This window comes from Nannospalax galili, unplaced genomic scaffold (genome assembly GCF_000622305.1).
Source record: "Nannospalax galili isolate Female #2095 unplaced genomic scaffold, S.galili_v1.0 scaffold996, whole genome shotgun sequence".
NCBI classification, from domain to species: domain Eukaryota; kingdom Metazoa; phylum Chordata; class Mammalia; order Rodentia; family Spalacidae; genus Nannospalax; species Nannospalax galili.
Window position 1 is genome coordinate 621,256 of NW_008339436.1, and position 18,031 is coordinate 639,286.

The following is an 18,031-nucleotide window of genomic DNA, read 5'->3' on the forward strand; positions in this document are numbered from 1 at the left end:
TTCCTTCCTCTTTTGATGCAGTGCTAGAAAATTGAACCCAGGGTCTACTACTGAACTACATCTCCAGCCCCACTTGCTTTCCTTGACATTTTTCTTGTCCCCACAGGGAGGCTCTAGGAAGGCCCAGGGCCATGTTCTTTAATTTGCTCCTTCAGGGACCTCCTTGTGCCTTCCATGTCTGGCACAGAACAGTGCTCCGTGACTGGCCAGACACGCAAGGAAGTAGAATGTGAGGGCCCCTATGGAGGTTTTGGCCAATGGAGACGTGTCCCTGGAAATAGTGACCTATGCTGTCTTCAGATGCTGGTAATGCTAGATGTGCAGATAGAAAGCCTGGATTCAAATCTCACTCTACCATTTGGGCAAGTGTTTAACCTCGGTTTCCTGGTCTGTGACAGGTCCCCTACACCCAGGTTGTGGGCATGTTCAGGGACTGCATGGGATCATAGAATGGGCTCAGATCATTTGATTTATGTCTTCATCTTGGACAGTACTTCCAGAAAAGAACAAAGACAAAGGGAAGAAAGGGAAGAAGGACAGAGGCCTCAAGGTGACGAAGCAGCCCCTGGAGGGGGCTACAAGAGCCCCCAAGAAAGGAAAGGAGAAGCCACCAAAGGCCACGAAGAAGCCCAAAGAAAAGCCACCCAAGGCCACCAAGAAGCCCAAGGAAAAGCCACCCAAGGCCACCAAGAAGCCCAAGGAGAAACCACCCAAGGCCACCAAGAAGCCCCTGGCAGGAAAGAAGCTCTCAACTACGGCCCCCTTAGAAACCATGGAGTGGCCACTGCCCCCACCCACCAGTCCCAGCCCCGAGGAACAACCACAGGAGAGAGGTTTGTGCCAGGCTTCCACGGGGTTCTAACCTCTTTGGGCACATGGAGGAGTTAGAACAGATCCCTGGGACCCTAGGATAAGATGGGCTTTGGGGCCTTGTTATGCATCTGGCAATTTTATCAGTAAATTCCATGTTGCAGCTTCCTGGGCAGGGAGAGAGCTTAGCAGCTTATGGGTGGAGAACTCTGCCCTCTGGTCCCTCCTGTTTTCCTCTGCTTTATGGAAGGGCTCCCCAGAAAGCAGCACAGCTCTCTAGTTCCAGCAAGGTGTCTATGCCTCCTTAGAGAAAACTGTGATCTTAGGTGGGTGTCCACAGAGTCTGTGGAGGCTCTGTGATACCTTGTGGCCTTAAGATCTTAGATTGAGGGGCTGGAGAGATGGCTCAGTGGTTAAGAACACTGGTTGTTCTTGCAGAAGACCCGGGTTTGAATCCCAGCACCCACATGGCAGCTAACAACTGTCTGTAACTCCAGTTCCAGGGGATCTGAGTCTCTTCTGTCCTCCGTAGGCATTGCATGACATGGGTGCACTTATCTACATGCAAGCAATACACGCATACACATAATATAAAAATAATAAAATATTTTAAATAAAGATCTTAGATTATTGGGGTAGGCACCCATGTTCACCTGTTTCTGGGGCTTCTGTGTTGCAGGGAGGACCTTCCCAAATCCCAGGCAAGGTCATGGAGAGGAAACCCAGGTGGAAACTCAGAAGCACTGGCCAGGTGGGTGGCCATCATCCTCTTGGTCTCAGGGTGACCAGATGCTCTGCCCTGCTGAGCAGGAGTTTCCCAGAGTGTGCCTGGGTGGGATTGTCAGGTAGCCACTGTTATATTTCTCTCAGAGCCAGAGGAGGAAACTGAGGTACCTACGCTGGACTACAATGACCAGATAGAGAAAGAGGATTATGAAGACTGTGAGTAGGCCCCTGCCCAGGTGTGGACCAGACTCTGGTCTGGGCACTGATGGTCCTACCTGAGGGCCTCCTAGCATGGCTGCTCAGAGTCTGCCTCCCCCTCAGTTGAGTACATCCGGCGCCAGAAGCAGCCCAGACCACCACCTGGCAGGAGGAGGCAATGGCCAGAGCGTCTTGAGGAAAAAATTGAAGAGCCAGAGGAAAGGAAGGAGATTGGTAGGATGGGAGGCAGAGGAAGGGGCTCAGGGTCAGGGGAGGGGCCCTGGCTCACCTCTACCTCTTTACTTCTGCAGACCCACCTCTGAAGCCCCTGTTGCCCCCTGATTATGGGGATGGCTACTTGATCCCCAACTATGATGACAGTGAGTATCTGGCACCCCAGAATCCAAGGGATGCAGACAAGTGGACATCTGGGGCCAGGAGTATGGTCAGGACCCTGGGCCTTCTCTGCCTACCTTTCTGGTGCCTGACTGCTCTTGCCCCCACCAGGGGTGTCCTAGGTCTCACTCTCAGCCCTTTTACTCCATATGGGCCCAGCCCTCCCCATCCTGTGCTCTGGTTGGCTTTCTGCCAGCTCATTGCCACCTGTCTCACCCAAGAGGCTATTGCCTTTGTCTCATTCCCTACACACATTCCAGATTCCCTCCTTCCTGGGCTATAAGCTTGTATGGGTCCTTACCATTTCCCAGTCCTTAGGTACCCATTGGTGTCTTCAACCCTTGGTCTCAGCCCTGATCTCATGGCCCACCTCCTCCTAGCCATAGATGCTAGGAACAACCCGGCATACCTCTTGCCCTAGAGCTACTCTTTACCCACCTTTGATTCTTCCTTTCCTCAGGCAGACCTTGTGGGGCCAAGCTGATGACCTCAGCAGGGTTTTATTCCTCTTACCTGATTCCGCACTCACTCCAGAAGGACCTCTCTCCTCTTGGCTTGTCTCCTAGCTCCCTGCCTCTCTATACTCTTGCTCAGGCCTGCCCCATGGGCTCCTGTGAAGTCAGGAGCGAAGGCCAGCACAGGCTCAGAGTCACCTAAGCTCAGAACCACTTAAGCTGGGTTTTCTCTTCTGTAGTGGACTATTACTTCCCCCATCCTCCACCACAGAAGCCAGATACTGGACGGGAGGTGGATGAAGAGAAGGAGGAGATGAGTGAGTAGGACCAGGCAGATCCCATAGCAGGCCACCTTCTTAGGCCAGCTCTGTCAGACCTGCCCCTGGCTTAGCATGACCCTCTAAGTTGCCTACTTAGCCTGACCCCTCTACATGTCCCCAGCTTAGCCTGACCCCTCCCTGCATGCTCTCAAATCAGCCTGATTCTCATGTGCCCCCAGCTTTGCCTGACCCCCGCCACATGCTCCCTGCTCAGCCTGGCTTCCTGGACCCCAAGCCTAGGACCAACCTGACTGGCTTCTTCTATATGTTCCAGAGAAACCCAAAAAGGAGGGCAGTAGCCCCAAAGGAGAGACGGAGGACAAGTGGGCTGCAGAGAAAAGCAAGGACCACAAAGGTGTATGGCCTGTCCCCCATGGAGCAGTACTTGGCCTTTTGGAGCAGTACTTGGCCTTTTGCTGTCTCAGGTTCTTGGCTTCAGTCCCTCCCTTTGCTGTCAACAGGGCCCCAGAAGGGTGAGGAGCTGGAGGAGGAGTGGGCTCCAGTGGAGAAAATCAGTGAGTGGGGCTGGGCTGGGGTAGGGGCTCAGCAGGGGCAGCAGGGTAATGACCCCCTCAGGACCACACATGGGGGCCCGCCCACCTTTCTGATGTAGCTTTGCACCTCCTAGAAGCCCTTCCTGCCCATCGATTCTTATAGCACACAAGGGAGAAGCCCATGAGTTGAGGGCAGCTTTTCTCAGTTACACTTGTGCACTGGCCTGAGGCTGGCCTGCTTCAGGGGGGCAGAGCTTCTTGGCTTCTAGCAGTTGGGGTCATAATGGCGGGGGCAGAGCTTTGGGTGAGGAGTGAGGTCTCCAGATGCCTTCACAGGCTTCCTTCTGAAGGCAGTGTGCATGGTCTCATCTGGGTGAAGTCCCTGGGGAGGCTCTACCTGAGATTTATCCTGGGAGCTGGGCACCATCAGTTCATAGTTCAGCAGGGGAAGCAGGCTGGGGTCAAAGTGTCACCTGACCTGGTCTGAATCCCCTCAAGATGGATAGAGTCCACAGTCTTCAGGACCACAGGCCACACAGTTACCCTCTGACTGGCACCCACACGTAAGGGTCACGGGCTCTAGGTCTATTGGCTCTGGATTGATGGAGGAAGGATTGAGTCCGTAAGCTGCTAGCCCAGGGTGTATATCTTCAGAGTGTCCACCTATTGGGATCGAGTCACACCGCATTGAAGACAACCAGATCCGTGCCTCCTCTATGCTACGCCATGGCCTGGGAGCTCAACGGGGCCGGCTCAACATGCAGGTGGGTGAGTGGACTGTGTTCATTGTGCAGTGGGCAAGGGCTCCTCTTGGCCATGCTCAGCCTCCCCTCTGACAGGCTGGTAACAATGAAGATGACTACTATGATGGGGCATGGTGTGCTGAGGATGAGTCACAGACGCAGTGGATTGAGGTGGACACCAGAAGGACGACTCGATTCACAGGCGTTATTACCCAAGGCCGGGACTCCAGCATCCAGTATGTAGATGGGCTTTTAGGCAGTGGGCAGGGGCTCCAGAACAATTCTGAGTCCCATTTGGAACCTTCCAGACAGTCCTTGACCTGAACTAGGAAGGCCAGAAAAAAAAATCTATGAGGGGCCAACTATGCATCTGCCCCTCAGCCATGGCTAGTCAGTCCCCATGTTCTGATGAGCATACAAATTCCTCAGCAGCCACTGTCCACAGCCAGACAGGCACAGGACCTGGCTACTGATGTCAGGACATGCTCCATAGTCCTGCAGGCCCAGAAGTTAGTCTCAGGGCCTAAGGGCCTCAGGCAGGAGAACAGCTTTGTCTTGACCATGTCTGCTCCACAGTGACGACTTTGTGACCACCTTCTTCATGGGCTTCAGCAATGACAGCCAGACCTGGATGATGTACACTAATGGATATGAGGAAATGGTGGGTGACAGAACTTGTCTGGGCCAGGGTGGGCTCTTGGGTGAGGGAGGGTGCTACACTGAGGCCTGCCCCTCTCTAGACCTTCTACGGGAATGTGGACAAGGACACACCTGTGCTGAGTGAGCTCCCTGAGCCGGTGGTGGCCCGTTTTATCCGCATCTATCCACTCACTTGGAATGGTAGCCTGTGCATGCGCCTAGAGGTGCTGGGCTGCCCTGTAACCCGTGAGTGCAGAGGGGCTGGTTGGGGTTGGGGAGACTGACGGTGACTTGGGTGTGGGCCAAAGGGCAGCTGGCCCTTTCTCTGCAGCTGTCCACAGTTACTATGCACAGAATGAGGTAGTGGCCACTGTTAGACCCTCTCTGCCTGATTCTCTGCAGCTGTCCACAGTTACTATGCACAGAATGAGGTAGTGGCCACTGACAACCTGGATTTCCGGCACCACAGCTACAAGGATATGCGCCAGGTTAGGAGTCTGAGACACAGGCTGTGATGGGCCCTGAACTGGGGACAAAAGAGCCCTGTCCCTACTATTCCAGGGATATAGCCTCCCCAGAGAAATGTTGGCCATCCTTTTCCTTAGGGAGGAAACTAGTACCTGGGGCATCTGAGATGGGCTGGAGTTACCTGCCTCTTCCCATAGAACAGATCAGAAAAGTAGGAGAGGCCTGGTCAGTGATGTCATGTCTCCTCCCTGCCAGCTGATGAAGGTGGTGAATGAGGAGTGCCCCACCATTACTCGAACATATAGCCTGGGCAAGAGCTCTCGGGGGCTCAAGATCTATGCTATGGAGATCTCGGACAACCCTGGGGAGCACGAGCTGGGTGAGGGTCTGACATTGCTTTGCCAATGCCCGAAGTACCAGGGCCCTCTCACAGCTTCCCTCCAGTTGGGCCTGCATGGTGGATATGTGGAGCTCACCACCCACTGCCTGACTGGGAGCCCTCAGGGGATCCAGCTCTGCCTTGCTGGACACCATAAGCCTCACTTGCCCTCAGACCTCTAGGGTACATACAGGGCTTGCCAGGCTGAGTGCTTGGTGTGGCTCATGGCCTTGCAGGGGAGCCTGAGTTTCGCTACACAGCTGGGATCCATGGCAATGAGGTGCTAGGCCGAGAGCTACTGTTACTGCTTATGCAGTACCTGTGCCGTGAATACCGAGACGGGAACCCTCGAGTGCGCAGCCTGGTGCAAGACACACGCATCCATCTGGTGCCTTCGCTGAACCCTGATGGCTATGAGGTGGCAGCGCAGATGGTGGGTTGTGGGGCTGACCAGGGCAGAGTTTGGGGGCATGGGCAGGACCCTCCACATCAGTCCCATAGTCACCTACTGTCTCTCTGCAGGGCTCAGAGTTTGGGAACTGGGCGCTAGGGCTGTGGACGGAAGAGGGCTTTGATATCTTTGAGGATTTTCCGGATCTCAATTCTGTGCTCTGGGCAGCTGAGGAGAAGAAATGGGTCCCCTACCGGGTTCCCAACAATAACTTGCCCATCCCTGAACGCTATCTGTCCCCAGAAGCCACGGTGAGGAGCAGGTCTTGGGGTTCTGGCAGGAGGCAGCTGTTGGGTGGCTGAGTTGTGGGCACTGCAACTTTGAAGGGCAAGGGGAAGAATCAGAGGGACATGGGCAGGAGGAGGGGAGTGTGGCGCTAGTAGAGAGCTCCACAGATCGGGGGGACATGGCCTCTTGTTCTACCCATCCGTAGGTGTCCACAGAGGTCCGGGCCATCATTGCCTGGATGGAGAAGAACCCTTTCGTGCTGGGAGCTAATCTGAATGGTGGCGAGCGGCTTGTGTCTTACCCATATGACATGGCCCGGACACCCAGCCAGGAGCAGCTGTTGGCTGCAGCAATGGCAGCTGCCCGTGGGGAGGATGATGAGGAGGGCTCTGAGGCTCAGGAAACCCCAGACCACGCCATCTTCCGCTGGCTGGCCATCTCTTTCGCCTCTGCTCACCTCACCATGACTGAGCCCTATCGGGGAGGGTGCCAGGCCCAAGACTACACCAGCGGCATGGGCATCGTCAATGGGGCCAAGTGGAACCCCCGTTCTGGGAGTGAGTCAGCCTGGGAGAGCTGGGGGAGGACACATGGCCTGGGAAGAGGCTGACCATGAGTCTATTTTTGTCTGTTCAGCTATCAATGACTTCAGTTACCTGCATACCAACTGTCTGGAGCTCTCTATTTACCTGGGCTGTGACAAGTTCCCCCATGAGAGTGAGCTGCCCCGTGAGTGGGAGAATAATAAGGAGGCACTGCTTACCTTCATGGAGCAGGTAGGGCAGCTGGGGCTGCACACAAGGGTGAAGCTTAGGAGGGCCCTGGCCATGGAATCTCTATGTGGGCCTCCACCTCACTTTCTTTCTGTAGGTGCACCGTGGCATCAAGGGTGTGGTGACAGATGAGCAAGGCATTCCCATTGCCAATGCTACCATCTCTGTGAGTGGCATCAACCATGGTGTGAAGACAGGTACTTAATGCATGTACCTTTTTTTATTTTGATGCAGGGTCTTACCATGTACCTCTGGTTGGCCTGGAACTCTCTATGCAGCCCAGGCTAGTCTTTAATTCACAATCCTGCTTGAGCCTCCTGAATATTGGGATCATAGGCATGTGTTGTGACACCTGGCTCTCATATGCACATCTTTAGCTGCCTTCCCCAAGTGGGGCTCACCTTGTCCTCCCTATGTAGTGCATCCAAGGAGCCAAACAGTCTTGGAGGGCAAGTCTGGTTTGTCTAGCAGGTCTCTGCTCCCCTGGACCCTACTAGAGATGTTGGGTCTGACCAGAAATTGAAGAGCATGGCCTGGGGAAAAATCTAGGGCCCAGGCTTGGGGGAATCTGAGAGGGTGGAGCTGGAGAGCCCTGGGACAGCCAGCCTTATCTTCCCCATGCAGCAAGTGGAGGTGACTACTGGCGCATCCTGAACCCGGGTGAGTACCGTGTGACAGCCCATGCAGAGGGCTACACCTCAAGCACCAAGACCTGCAATGTGGACTATGATATTGGAGCCACCCAGTGCAACTTCATCCTGGCTCGATCCAATTGGAAGCGCATTCGGGAGATCCTGGCTATGAATGGGAACCGGCCCATACTCCGCATCGACCCCTCACGACCCATGACCCCCCAGCAGCGGCTCATGCAGCGGCGCCGGCTACAGTACCGGCTTCGGATGAGAGAACAATTGCGGCTGCGCCGCCTCAATACTACTGCAGGCCCTGCCACAAGCCCCACCCTTGCTCCTACTCCCACTCCTACCCCTACACCAGATGTTACCTGGAGGCCCTGGAGCCTTCCACCCACAACCACTGCAGGCTGGGAGGAATCGGAGACTGAGACCTACACAGAAGTAGTGACAGAGTTTGGGACAGAGTTTGGGACTGAGCTGGAGGAGGAAGAAGTAGAGGAGGAGGAAGAGGAGATGGACACTGGCCCTATGTTCCCATTCACAACAGTGGAGACCTATACAGTGAACTTTGGGGATTTTTGAGACAGGATCCCAATGGCCTTACCCAACTCAAACTAAAGCAGCACTTCCCAAGCCTGTGCCGGCAGACCTATATCCAGCAGCACCTGGAAGACCCCGAGTGGGCCCCCTAACCCAGTGGGGGCATGAAGGCCACCAGGACTCCAAAGCCAGAGTCTGTAGGATCTCCAGTTCTACTGGAGAACTTTGGGGAGGGGAAGGCAAGGAAGCCAAGGTCACACCAATAAAACAAGCTCATGGCATTGACCGCCATCATTTTGACCAGCTCAGGGAAGAGGCTTACTCGCTGGGGCTCCTACCAGCTCCATCCCACACATGCCCAGGTAGTCAAGGTTCAGACCTGCAAATGTTCATAATTTATTTACAGGGCTCATACTGCAGGGGTGAATGGCCTGAACCAGCAGCCTCTCATCAGGGTCCCAACCCCAGGCTTCCCAGGTCATCGTCATCTGCTCCAAAGCCTGTGAAGCTGATAGGCTGACAGGCCAGGCTGCGCAGGTTCACCAGGCAGGCAGTCTGTGTGGAACTAAAGTCAGGAACGGCCACCAACAGCACCATCTGGTCCTCAGGACCTGCAAAGTAGTCATATGGGACCCACCTTAGGCTCTGGGTAAGAAGACCCTCTTTACAGGGAAAACTCTAGAAATAGCAGCCACAGTGGGACCAAGTGCTTAGAGACATTTTAGAACTCATCTAGTCAGCCAGCCAATACTATGTAACACAATGGTCACTGCCCAGACCATCTATCCATAGAGACCTTTGTATCCAGGTGAAGCAAAACTGCTCCTGACAGCTCAGGCCTGGAGTCCCCAAAGATAAAACTTACCCTGGATAATTTTGGAGCCAAAGCTGGGGGTGTTGCCACAGAAGTAGACATGAGGGCACTCCGGAAAGATGAATGGGTCAGTTTTGTAGAAAGGGTAACAGCCTGGAAAGAAGGCAGTTGCTGAGCAGTCCCACTACAGGGTCATCCTACATAGCACTGCAGCAGTGTATCTCTCATCCCACTGAATGCCAGCAACAGACTCCAATCGTGACAAAAGTGCTCCATGGTCACATGGCACAGGGGGAGGGTGCTGGGGGCTGTGCAACGCCCAGCTCAGAGTCTGCAACCCTGAGCAGGCTTTAGCCACAGATAGAATTAAGCCCTACTTCCCATTCTAGAGTTACTTCCAGAACAGGTTCTCTTAGATAGGCATAGGCAAGACTATGGATACAAGGCTGTGCTTGGAACCCATCCCTGCCCCTTCGTCCCACTCGTGTAAATGAGCAGATACCTAGGGTGTCCGGAGCTGTGGGGCTGATGTGACGGACCCGCAGAGTCCACTCTAGGATTTCCAAATGGTCTTCCATGCTACTATATCGGAAAATATCACTCACGTTCTGTCCAGATGTTCCTAGGAACCTGCAGGGACAAGACTCTACTGATTATGGCTGGGGATGGGGGTAGGGGCGTGCGGCTACCATTGCCCTCCCCAAAGACTATCTCAGATCCTACCCAGTGGCCTCATGGGAGTGCCCAAGGCCAACCTTGCAGAGAAGACAGATGCCAGGAGGACCTTCTGCAGCGCTGTCCCCTCTTAGGCTTACTCTGTTCCTATGTCTTGTGCCATGTAGCTACCTGACTCCATCGATGGTGGCTTGGTATGGGTTGGTGACCAGCTGGAGTGTGGAATAGGCAGTGGCCAGTGGGAACATGCAGGGGTGCAGGGGCTGCTGGGGGAGTGTATAGTTGGTTGGATCAAATTCGCCTGGCATCACATCCACGGGCACCGAGGCCTGGAGGGCACAAAAAGCAGGGAGAGCTCACAGGACCCAAGAAAGCCCCACCTTCCATGCTGCTTACTCCCTCTCCCTTCCCCACCCAATAGCAACTTCACCAATCAGGTTTCTATCACCCTGCCAGCCCCCAAGCCACTCACGCTCAGCTGCAGAAGGATTTCATCCAGCATTTTGACGGCCTCCACGCTGGCTGCCTGGGTTTTCTTGGTGAGGTACCTGGCCTAAGAGAAGAGGCCCAGGATGTGGTCAGGCCTCCAGCAAGGCTCAGATCAGGGGGACACCCACAGTCTATCTGGGTCCTTGGCTCTGAGAACAGTGAAAGCCAGCAGCACATAGACAGGGAGTGGTCCCAGAGGCCCTGCACTCTACCCTGGTCTCCATTCTCTCAGGGAGTGGGGCCTTATGAGGACAGCCCTGGGGCAGCAGGCCTTGTCATATTAACAGGCCAGGGATGCAGCCAGGCAGACTCCATACCTTGTTAATAGAATCTCTGCTCTGGGTGTTGTGGCTGAGGAGGTTGCCGGCAAGGATGACTCGGGAGACGTGGGCAGCACTGCACTGTTCCCCTTCGTCCCCAAGCTGCCCCGTCACAACATCTACCAGCAGTTGGGTGCCCAGCAGGCTCTCACCACCACCTCCGCCCAGGCCCAGCCCGGATACCAGCAGCACAAACCTGTAGAGGAGGGTGGGGTTCTACAGGGTGCCAGGAGAAGGCATTTCCTCCCTGCACAGACACTAGGATCCCCAAGTGGGACTCCTTACCTGTCTGTGTCAAGTGAGGGTGCGGGCTTCTGTGGAGCCAGGTCAGCAAAGCAGTGGTCCTCCACCTGAAACTTGCCATCATCTCTCACGGAGCCAAACACTGCCAAGACTGTACCTAGGAAGCGATGAAGTCAGAACCCAAAAAGGCAGCCTGAGTGAGCAAAATTAGATACTACTGCCACTCTCTCCCTCAGCCACCCCAGTGAATTCGCTTAGGGCTCTGGGACTCTCTGTCTACTTCTTGGGGTCACTGCTTCTGGGCAGAGGCAGGAAGACTGATCTCCCTAAGCCCCTCTCATGGCTTTCCCACCAACATACTCTCACAAGGTTCCCACCTTCTACACACTCTTGCTGGGCACCCCCTCTACCACTTTCATTCCAGGATCCCTACCACATTCCCTGGGCTCCCACCTGTGACCAACTTTGACACATCGATGGTGCCTTTCAGTTTGATACGCTGCAATTCATCTTCCAAGATCAGCTCATCATCTGGGTGGATGTATTTGCTCCTAGGAGGCTGGGGGATCAGGTTGTGCTGGAAGACAGAGACAGAAGATGGTCTCCAAGCCCAGGCCACCATGACTTCTGTGTTATGAACTGGCACCACAACCACTGCCTGGTAAGACCCACTCCCTCACCCCTACACAGTCAGAGGCCCAGCCCTAATCCACTAGACTACAAAGGCAGCACATCAGAATCTGCCATGGCAGGGCTCACCTCCTCGCTGATCTCGCGCAGGATGGAGGGCTGGAGTGGCATGGCTTTGAAGAGAGTGCCCACCACACAGCACTTTTCCCCAGGCTGTAGCTCACACAGCTTCTTCACTCCAACTCCATTGCCTGAGTTGAGGGCACAGGCTCAGATGATGCAACACCACCCTGATGATACCCACAGAGGACCCTACCCAACCCTCTACCACAGGATGCTTATTGGACCTCACAGAAGTGCCACTGCCTTGGCTTTTGCCAGTACATCAAGCGAAGACCCCTGGACCTCAGTGTAATGATAGGGTCAACCAGAGGGAAGAAGGGGCTCTGGGTGGGACTTGGCTACAGCACGTCTTAAGAGGCAGGGAGGGGGGCTGAAGAGATAGCTCAGTGGTTAAGAGCACTTGTTGCTCTTGCAGAGGACTTGGGTTAGGTTGCCAGCAACCACATGGCAGTTAACAACCATCCATAACTCCAGTTCCAGAGGATCCGGTGCCTTCTTCTGGGCTCCATGAGCACTGCATGCATGTGGTATACTTACATACATGTAGGCAAAACACTCATATACATAAAAAGGCAGGGAGGGTCAGACATGCAAAGGCAAGGCCACGTGAAGACAAAGAACAGACTGGAGTGGTGTAACCACAAGCTAGGAACTCCTGTCCCCCATCAGCACAGCCAGAGTCACTTATGTCCTGGAGCAGCCAGGAACATTCCTCAGAGCTCCACCCAGGGGAGCAGAAAACTCAGCAGAAGCACTCCACAGAAACATCAGATGCCAAAAAAAAACAACAGATTCCAAATCCCCGCCTGTGGCTCTGCTATAGCTTTGGGGGTGGTTTCAGTGTGGCGGTGATGGAGGAACATTGAAGAGGTAGGACCAGGTGGGAGACGCTACAGGAAATGTCCTCAGATGGGATTAATGCTGCTCTTATCCATCTTCTCATTTGCTCCCTGTTTTCCTATTTGCTGATGTCATCTCTCCCTACAGCACATGGTCCTGTTATCTGCTATGAAATCCTCACCAGAGTAAAGCTGAAGTCAGTGCCATGTCCTTGACTCTTCAGGACTATGAGCTAAATGACCCTCTTTTGAAGTATCTTGTTTTAGTAACAGAAATGTATAGGAAACCAGGATGCCAGGCCCTAGGGTAAGGTGAGCCTAAAACTTACAGGTCCAGGCTGCATTCTCTGCCAAAGGGAGGGGCACTGAAAACAGTGGCTCTGATAATCCCTGTCTTGCAGAACAATGCTAGACCGGCAGGAGGAAGCAGCCGGGTCATAAAAGTGCAGGCTCCCTGCTCTGTGGGAAAGCGTCTTGGTCAACAACCCTTAGCTCATCTCCTTGTCCTGAACAAATAACTCAGCTATCCCTGGCTAAGAGATTAGGCCAGCTCTAAGAAAGAAAACATTGTAGCCAATAAATTACTGGATGGGCATTGATAACCTTGAGTAAAAGTTTAAGAATCTTTCTGGTGCCAACTAACAGACTAAATGTCCTGTTTCTTTGTACCCTAAATCTTTGTATGTGACTGCCATATGTCTGCTAGTTCCTTGGGATGTATAAAAACCATCTGAATTTTAAAATAAATTGACCTGTTGGGAAGACACAGGTCCCAGAGTTTATGACTCTGTCGCTGATCAGACCCTCTGCCCTGAAGCCAGTAGGTTCTCTGCTGAGCAAAGCAAACCTGAGTATGGGGGGGGTGCGCTCTCTGGGCACTCGGGGTCCCTGTGCGCACCTGGCTAGTCGCGGGCGGGTCTGGCCACAGGCGTCTCTGGCCGCGGCTGCTCCGGGAGCGGCGGCGGGTGGCGCGCAGGCTTTTCCTGGTGGCTCGGGCCTGTGTCTCTGGAGCTTCCTCTGCTACTGAAGCATTGTTCAGCCAAAATCCCGTCCCTAATCCACCCGTGTACTATTCCTCAGGATGCGAGGTTCCTGGCCACAGAACCACGCAGGGAAGAGTACGGAGACGGCGAAAGCTAGAATGTCCGTAAGCCGGTCACGAGGGAGTGCACCCCCCTGGAGAGATTGGGCCGCCGGTAGTAACACAAGACTCAAGACTTAGTCTGTGTTACAGCTTTATTGTCTGCAACCCAATTCTCTGCAGCCCAATTCTCTGACCATTAAGAGAAGACTAAGGCATTTATACCATGGGGTAGTGGTAAAAGCTTTGGCTGTTAGATGCTTTGTGAGCCATTGTATTTACATATAGAAGTGGATTTCTGCCACAGACTGCTGTCTGCTAGGAAAAATTACAGGAAGGCATGGTACCTGTTAGAGCCAAAGGCCATGTTTATGTTATGGCATTCATGGCGGACAGTTCAAAAGGAGAGACAGGAAAGATGCCAGGAAGACATCTTGCTATGAAAGGAGCCCGCAGCACATAATTCCCGAGCTGCATGAGCTGTCCGGTGTGAAGGGGCTTCGACTTTGCATAACAGAGGCTCCCAACACCTGAGCCCCGGCAGAAATGGACTAAATATGCTGCAGGTGGCTTCCCTAAGCACTATACACACAAGACTCTGGGAAGGAGCCTCTCATTACATGGTAGTGGGGAGGTACACAGAAAGCAGAAAATATCCTATGAATTTGCTGATCTAAGTAACAAACTTCTGGGCCAGGTGTTCTTTTACTGCCTAAATAAATCAAGAGTTGATCCAGTGGCTTGAGGTGGGGTGGGATGGGCCTAAGGGCCAGTGTTTGCTAAAGTCCCCAGTAGTTCCCATGTGTAGCCAGGGCTGAGAGATGCTGAGAACAATGAATAGGCATGGTCTCACAAAAGCCTCAGTTTATATACCTCACAGGAGCTAGGTGTGGTGATGCACACCTTTAATCCCAACACTTAAGAGGCAGAGGCAGGTAGATCTCCGTGAGATCAAGGCCAGCCTGGTCTACAGAGTGCCAAGTTCCAGGACAGCTGGGGCTACAGGGAGACCCTGCCTCAAAAAGACCAAAAAAAGGAGATAAAGCTGAGATAAAGCAGCATGACCCAAAAGTGACAGGTGGGAGACAGATTCTGCTTCACTACCCAGAGCGATCTCACTGTAGGCACAAGCACCCAGGAAGAAATAGGGAGACTGTGTTGCCAACACTACATTAGGAAAGAGAATGAACCCAAGGACAGACCTACCAAATATGGGAGGTCAGGAGAAGCAGACATTAGTGAACAGAGGGGTCCTTCTAGACCACAGTTGTGCCTCCAGCATCCTTGGCTTCTGGAGCTAGGCCTGACACATTGAGGGGACTCTCTCTCTCTAGCCACGGTGTGGACAAATGATTGAATAATATGCACTAAGGACAGTTTGAAAACCATTTTCTCTCACGGAGGAAACAGTCACCATCAGTGCCAAAACCTAGTCCTTAATTCTGACCAGCCTCTGAACTAAACCCAAGTTCAAATCACAGGTTAATTTAATCCTCATTTTTACATTAAGGAGAAACAGAGGAATAAAGAGGTTAATTTCCCATGGTAACTGGAAGTAGGATAGGTTAGAGAAAAATTCTTGTTCTAGGTTCTGAGCTGGTGAGAGAAGCATACCTCAAAGTCACTTACCCCAGTGCTGCTGGGCCCGGCTCACCAGGAAGGGTCTCATCTGGATGAGGCGGGTGGCATAAATGTGGGCATACTGCCGGCTAAAGCTGCGCTCTCCTAGTCGGAAGGGTTGTGATGAGTTGGTGTAAGTTGCCACAGGCACCCGGGCAAAGGTAGCATTGTTGGCTGATGGAGGAGATAGCAGAGTGTGGGCCCTCTGGGCTGCCTGCTCTGAAAACATGGTGGCACTCCTTGTTTTGTTCAGACAGCTGTGGCCAGGCCAGGGAGGATCACTGTAAAGACATAAAGGCACTCCTGCAATCCCTGTTGGAACCCAAGGCAGCAGCTCTTCTGGTGCCCCAACCAAGCTGCCCAAACCACACCCAACAGCCCTGAGAAAGAACAGACATGGTGCCCCCCTGGAACTATTGTGTCTATAGAGATGTCACCCTGTAACCTTGACCAGGTAAGAAAATTTGAATGTGTCTCCCACTTGGCGCTCTCTCCAATCCCTGCTCATCCACCTCCCCGCTATTTCTACCCAGACAAATACCAGGGTCTCAAATTCAGCACACCCCCAAATGGAATTCTTGATCTGCCTCCATCCAGCCCCATCTCTGGGAATGCTGCCAGACTTACTACTAAAGGAGTTTTGCATCACATACTTCTTAAAAGTATTAAAACTTTCTGAGGGCTCTTATTTCACTAAATAAAGCCTCAAGTTCTTAGCACTGTCAATGAGATCTGCCTTGGGGCAGGGCTGGTCCACCTGTCTTTCACCTTCCTTCCTAGTGTCCAGTCTACAGCAGGGGCTAGAGCAAAGGCCTGTCCTGCTGGCTTCTCTGCCATGTGCCACCAAGGCTCACTGGCTCTTCCCTTTCAACTCACACTCAGGATCCCCACTTCTGCAACCCACCCTGTTACATCTGCTTCTCCAATCATTTCTTTGTTCTTTCAAGTATTTACTTTGCTTCCTCTGACTGCACCATAAGCTCCAAGAGGGCAGAGTTTCTTTGTTTTCTGCTCGGACATATTACCCCACTGTCCCATAAGGAGTTCGGCTAAGATGTGCCTGCAGGATGCACAGAGGATTTCGGTGAATAGTATAAAGGGTATTCCAATGTATTAGACATGAACCGTTGACATGACAACAGTTTGGACATATTAATAATAAGTTGTGAACACAGCTTTCTTTTCATTTTACTTTTTTGGTATAGCAACTATAAAGTTCAAACTTTGGTAGGTGGCGCGTGCTGTCTCTACGGCTCAGCTCTGGTTTAGGACGCAGGCTCTATGAATCTGCCGAAAGGGAGCAAGTGAACTCACTTTAAGACAAACAGACACAATGGTGGCAGCGGCCCACAAGGTGCCCCCAGCGAAACGCGGCTGACGTCCACACCCCCTCGACTAGCACCCCAAGCCCGGTGCCACGCAGCAGTACGAAGCAGCCCGCCCCTGCCCGAGACAGCAGCCGCGGTCTCGACGCCCCGAGCCGGGCCCGGCACCCGCACTGGCCCTCCTCCGCAGCTCCACACTCACCACACCGCCAGCCGCCCGCTGCATCCCGCCAATCTCCGCGCGCCCGCCCCACCCACCACAGCATCCGGCCAATCGCCGGCCGCTCCGCCCCGTCCATCCCCGCCAATCCCCGTGCGCCCAGCCCCAGGAGGCCAAGAGAGGGCGAAGCCACGCCTCGATTTCCGGGACAACGCGAGGATGCGGGGGTTCTGGGTATCCGGTGCGCATGCTTATGCTCCGCAGAGGGTTTGAGCTGTGAGAGGTACCCAAAGGCAGAAGGCGAGATGGGTCGGGCTTGTCTGGGGGAACCGGGTGGGTTTCCGCGGTGACCGCCGAGCGGCCTAGGAGCGCAAGTGACCGCAGTGAGAGGGTCCTCCGCCCCCTCATCACAGGCCCCAGTGTCCGGTACCCTCGTGGGAAGTGCTCCTGTTTCTGCCTACAGATGTGTAGAATCTAACCGAAGGCTGTCCCTCCTCTCCAACCTACACTGTGAATCCCACTCTGGCTTCCGGTAGTACATGCTTCCCAAGACCAGGTCTTGTCTCAAGGTGTGCATATTAATACTTGAAAGCTTGCCACTCTTCTGAATCTCACACGTCAGTTCATCTCCTTGTCAAATTCCCTTTGAAGTTTTTGTTTTTTTTGTTTTCTGCCTAATTAGGCTGAAACTTTCAGTATGATGTAAAGTGGTGTGTGTGGGAAGGGCTGGCTGGAGAGATGGCTCAGTGATGACCTTTTCTGGCCTCCGTGGTGCATGTGGTGCACATACATGCAGGCAAACACATACACACAATAAACAAATTTCTTTTTTGAGACGGTCTCACTGTGCAGCCCAGGCTGGCCTGGAACTCACTATGTAGATCAGACTGGCCTCAAACTTACAAACATCCACCTCTACCTCCTGAGTGTTGGGATTAAAGGCCTATTCCAGCACACCTAGTATAAAATTTTGTTTTAAAAAGAAAAAAAGTTGTGTAAGTAGGCATCTTTATTAACACTGTCTCTCATCTAAAGGCATGCTTTTAGTAATTTGTCGTGATGTTACCTGTGGGTTCTTACTATGTTGACTTTATTATTTGAAGTAGTTTATGTATAGCTTGGTGAGTTTTGTTTTCATTTTTATTTTTTTAATTAATTAATTTATTTTGATATTTTTGAGACATGGTCTCCCTGTAGCCCCAGCTGGCTTGGAACTCGGTAGACCAAGCTGGCCTTGAACTCACAGAGATCCACCTGCCTCTGCCTCCTGAGTGCTGGGATTAAAGGCATGCACCACCATGCCCAGCTTGTTTTCAATTTTTAATCATGATTTGAATCTTTTTTTTTTTTTTTCCTGGAGCTGAGGATGGAACCCAGGGCCTTGTGCTTGCTAGGCAAGCACTCTGCCACTGAGCTAAACCCCCAACCCCCATGATTTTAATCATTTAAAAATATTT

At 53.0% G+C, this 18,031-nt stretch overlaps 2 protein-coding genes across 6 annotated transcripts in view; one reads left to right on the forward strand and one right to left on the reverse strand.

Annotated features, from left to right (window-relative positions):
• Positions 1-8,555, forward strand: part of Aebp1 (AE binding protein 1) — a 10,276-nt gene extending 1,721 nt beyond the window's left edge. Inside the window, exons 2-21 of the mRNA XM_008834064.3 lie at positions 492-833; positions 1,490-1,561; positions 1,681-1,752; positions 1,858-1,968; positions 2,046-2,114; positions 2,825-2,902; positions 3,180-3,260; positions 3,367-3,420; positions 4,054-4,163; positions 4,239-4,378; positions 4,719-4,803; positions 4,883-5,027; positions 5,184-5,269; positions 5,505-5,628; positions 5,865-6,061; positions 6,151-6,330; positions 6,513-6,864; positions 6,944-7,083; positions 7,178-7,277; positions 7,705-8,555. Coding sequence (XP_008832286.1) covers positions 492-833; positions 1,490-1,561; positions 1,681-1,752; positions 1,858-1,968; positions 2,046-2,114; positions 2,825-2,902; positions 3,180-3,260; positions 3,367-3,420; positions 4,054-4,163; positions 4,239-4,378; positions 4,719-4,803; positions 4,883-5,027; positions 5,184-5,269; positions 5,505-5,628; positions 5,865-6,061; positions 6,151-6,330; positions 6,513-6,864; positions 6,944-7,083; positions 7,178-7,277; positions 7,705-8,297 — 3,131 coding nt within the window. The 3' untranslated portion in view covers positions 8,298-8,555. The remainder of the gene's footprint in view (positions 1-491; positions 834-1,489; positions 1,562-1,680; positions 1,753-1,857; positions 1,969-2,045; positions 2,115-2,824; positions 2,903-3,179; positions 3,261-3,366; positions 3,421-4,053; positions 4,164-4,238; positions 4,379-4,718; positions 4,804-4,882; positions 5,028-5,183; positions 5,270-5,504; positions 5,629-5,864; positions 6,062-6,150; positions 6,331-6,512; positions 6,865-6,943; positions 7,084-7,177; positions 7,278-7,704) is intronic.
• On the reverse strand, positions 8,305-16,669 carry Pold2 (DNA polymerase delta 2, accessory subunit). 5 transcript variants are annotated; one of them, XM_029564036.1, is made up of 11 exons: positions 15,994-16,105; positions 15,099-15,370; positions 11,556-11,677; positions 11,250-11,373; positions 10,839-10,947; positions 10,551-10,749; positions 10,217-10,297; positions 9,916-10,073; positions 9,572-9,699; positions 9,121-9,222; positions 8,305-8,866 (listed from the first exon to the last, which is right to left on the reverse strand). In XM_029564036.1, the coding sequence occupies exons 1-11, from the start codon at positions 16,017-16,019 to the stop codon at positions 8,706-8,708; spliced, it is 1,482 nt and encodes a 493-aa protein (XP_029419896.1). In that variant the 5' UTR covers positions 16,020-16,105; the 3' UTR covers positions 8,305-8,705. The 5 variants fall into 5 exon arrangements, with proteins under 5 accessions (XP_029419896.1, XP_008832285.1, XP_017653921.1 ...); XM_008834063.1 differs by lacking the exon at positions 15,994-16,105 and adding an exon at positions 16,617-16,669 and having other exon boundaries at positions 8,628-8,866; positions 10,839-10,953; XM_017798432.2 differs by lacking the exon at positions 15,994-16,105 and adding an exon at positions 16,404-16,610 and having other exon boundaries at positions 8,628-8,866; positions 10,839-10,953.
• Positions 16,670-18,031: the final 1,362 nt, after the last annotated feature.

Coding starts and splice junctions, on each gene's coding strand:
- Pold2 (XM_017798430.2), bottom strand. CDS start 16,066: ATGGTGCAGTCAGAGGAAGCAAA. Junction 15,371..16,043: donor GTGCAGTCAGAGGAAGCAAA/GTAAATACTTGA, acceptor ATGTCTTTACAG/TGATCCTCCCTGGCCTGGCC. Junction 10,750..10,838: donor CCCTCACTTGACACAGACAG/GTAAGGAGTCCC, acceptor CCTCCTCTACAG/GTTTGTGCTGCTGGTATCCG.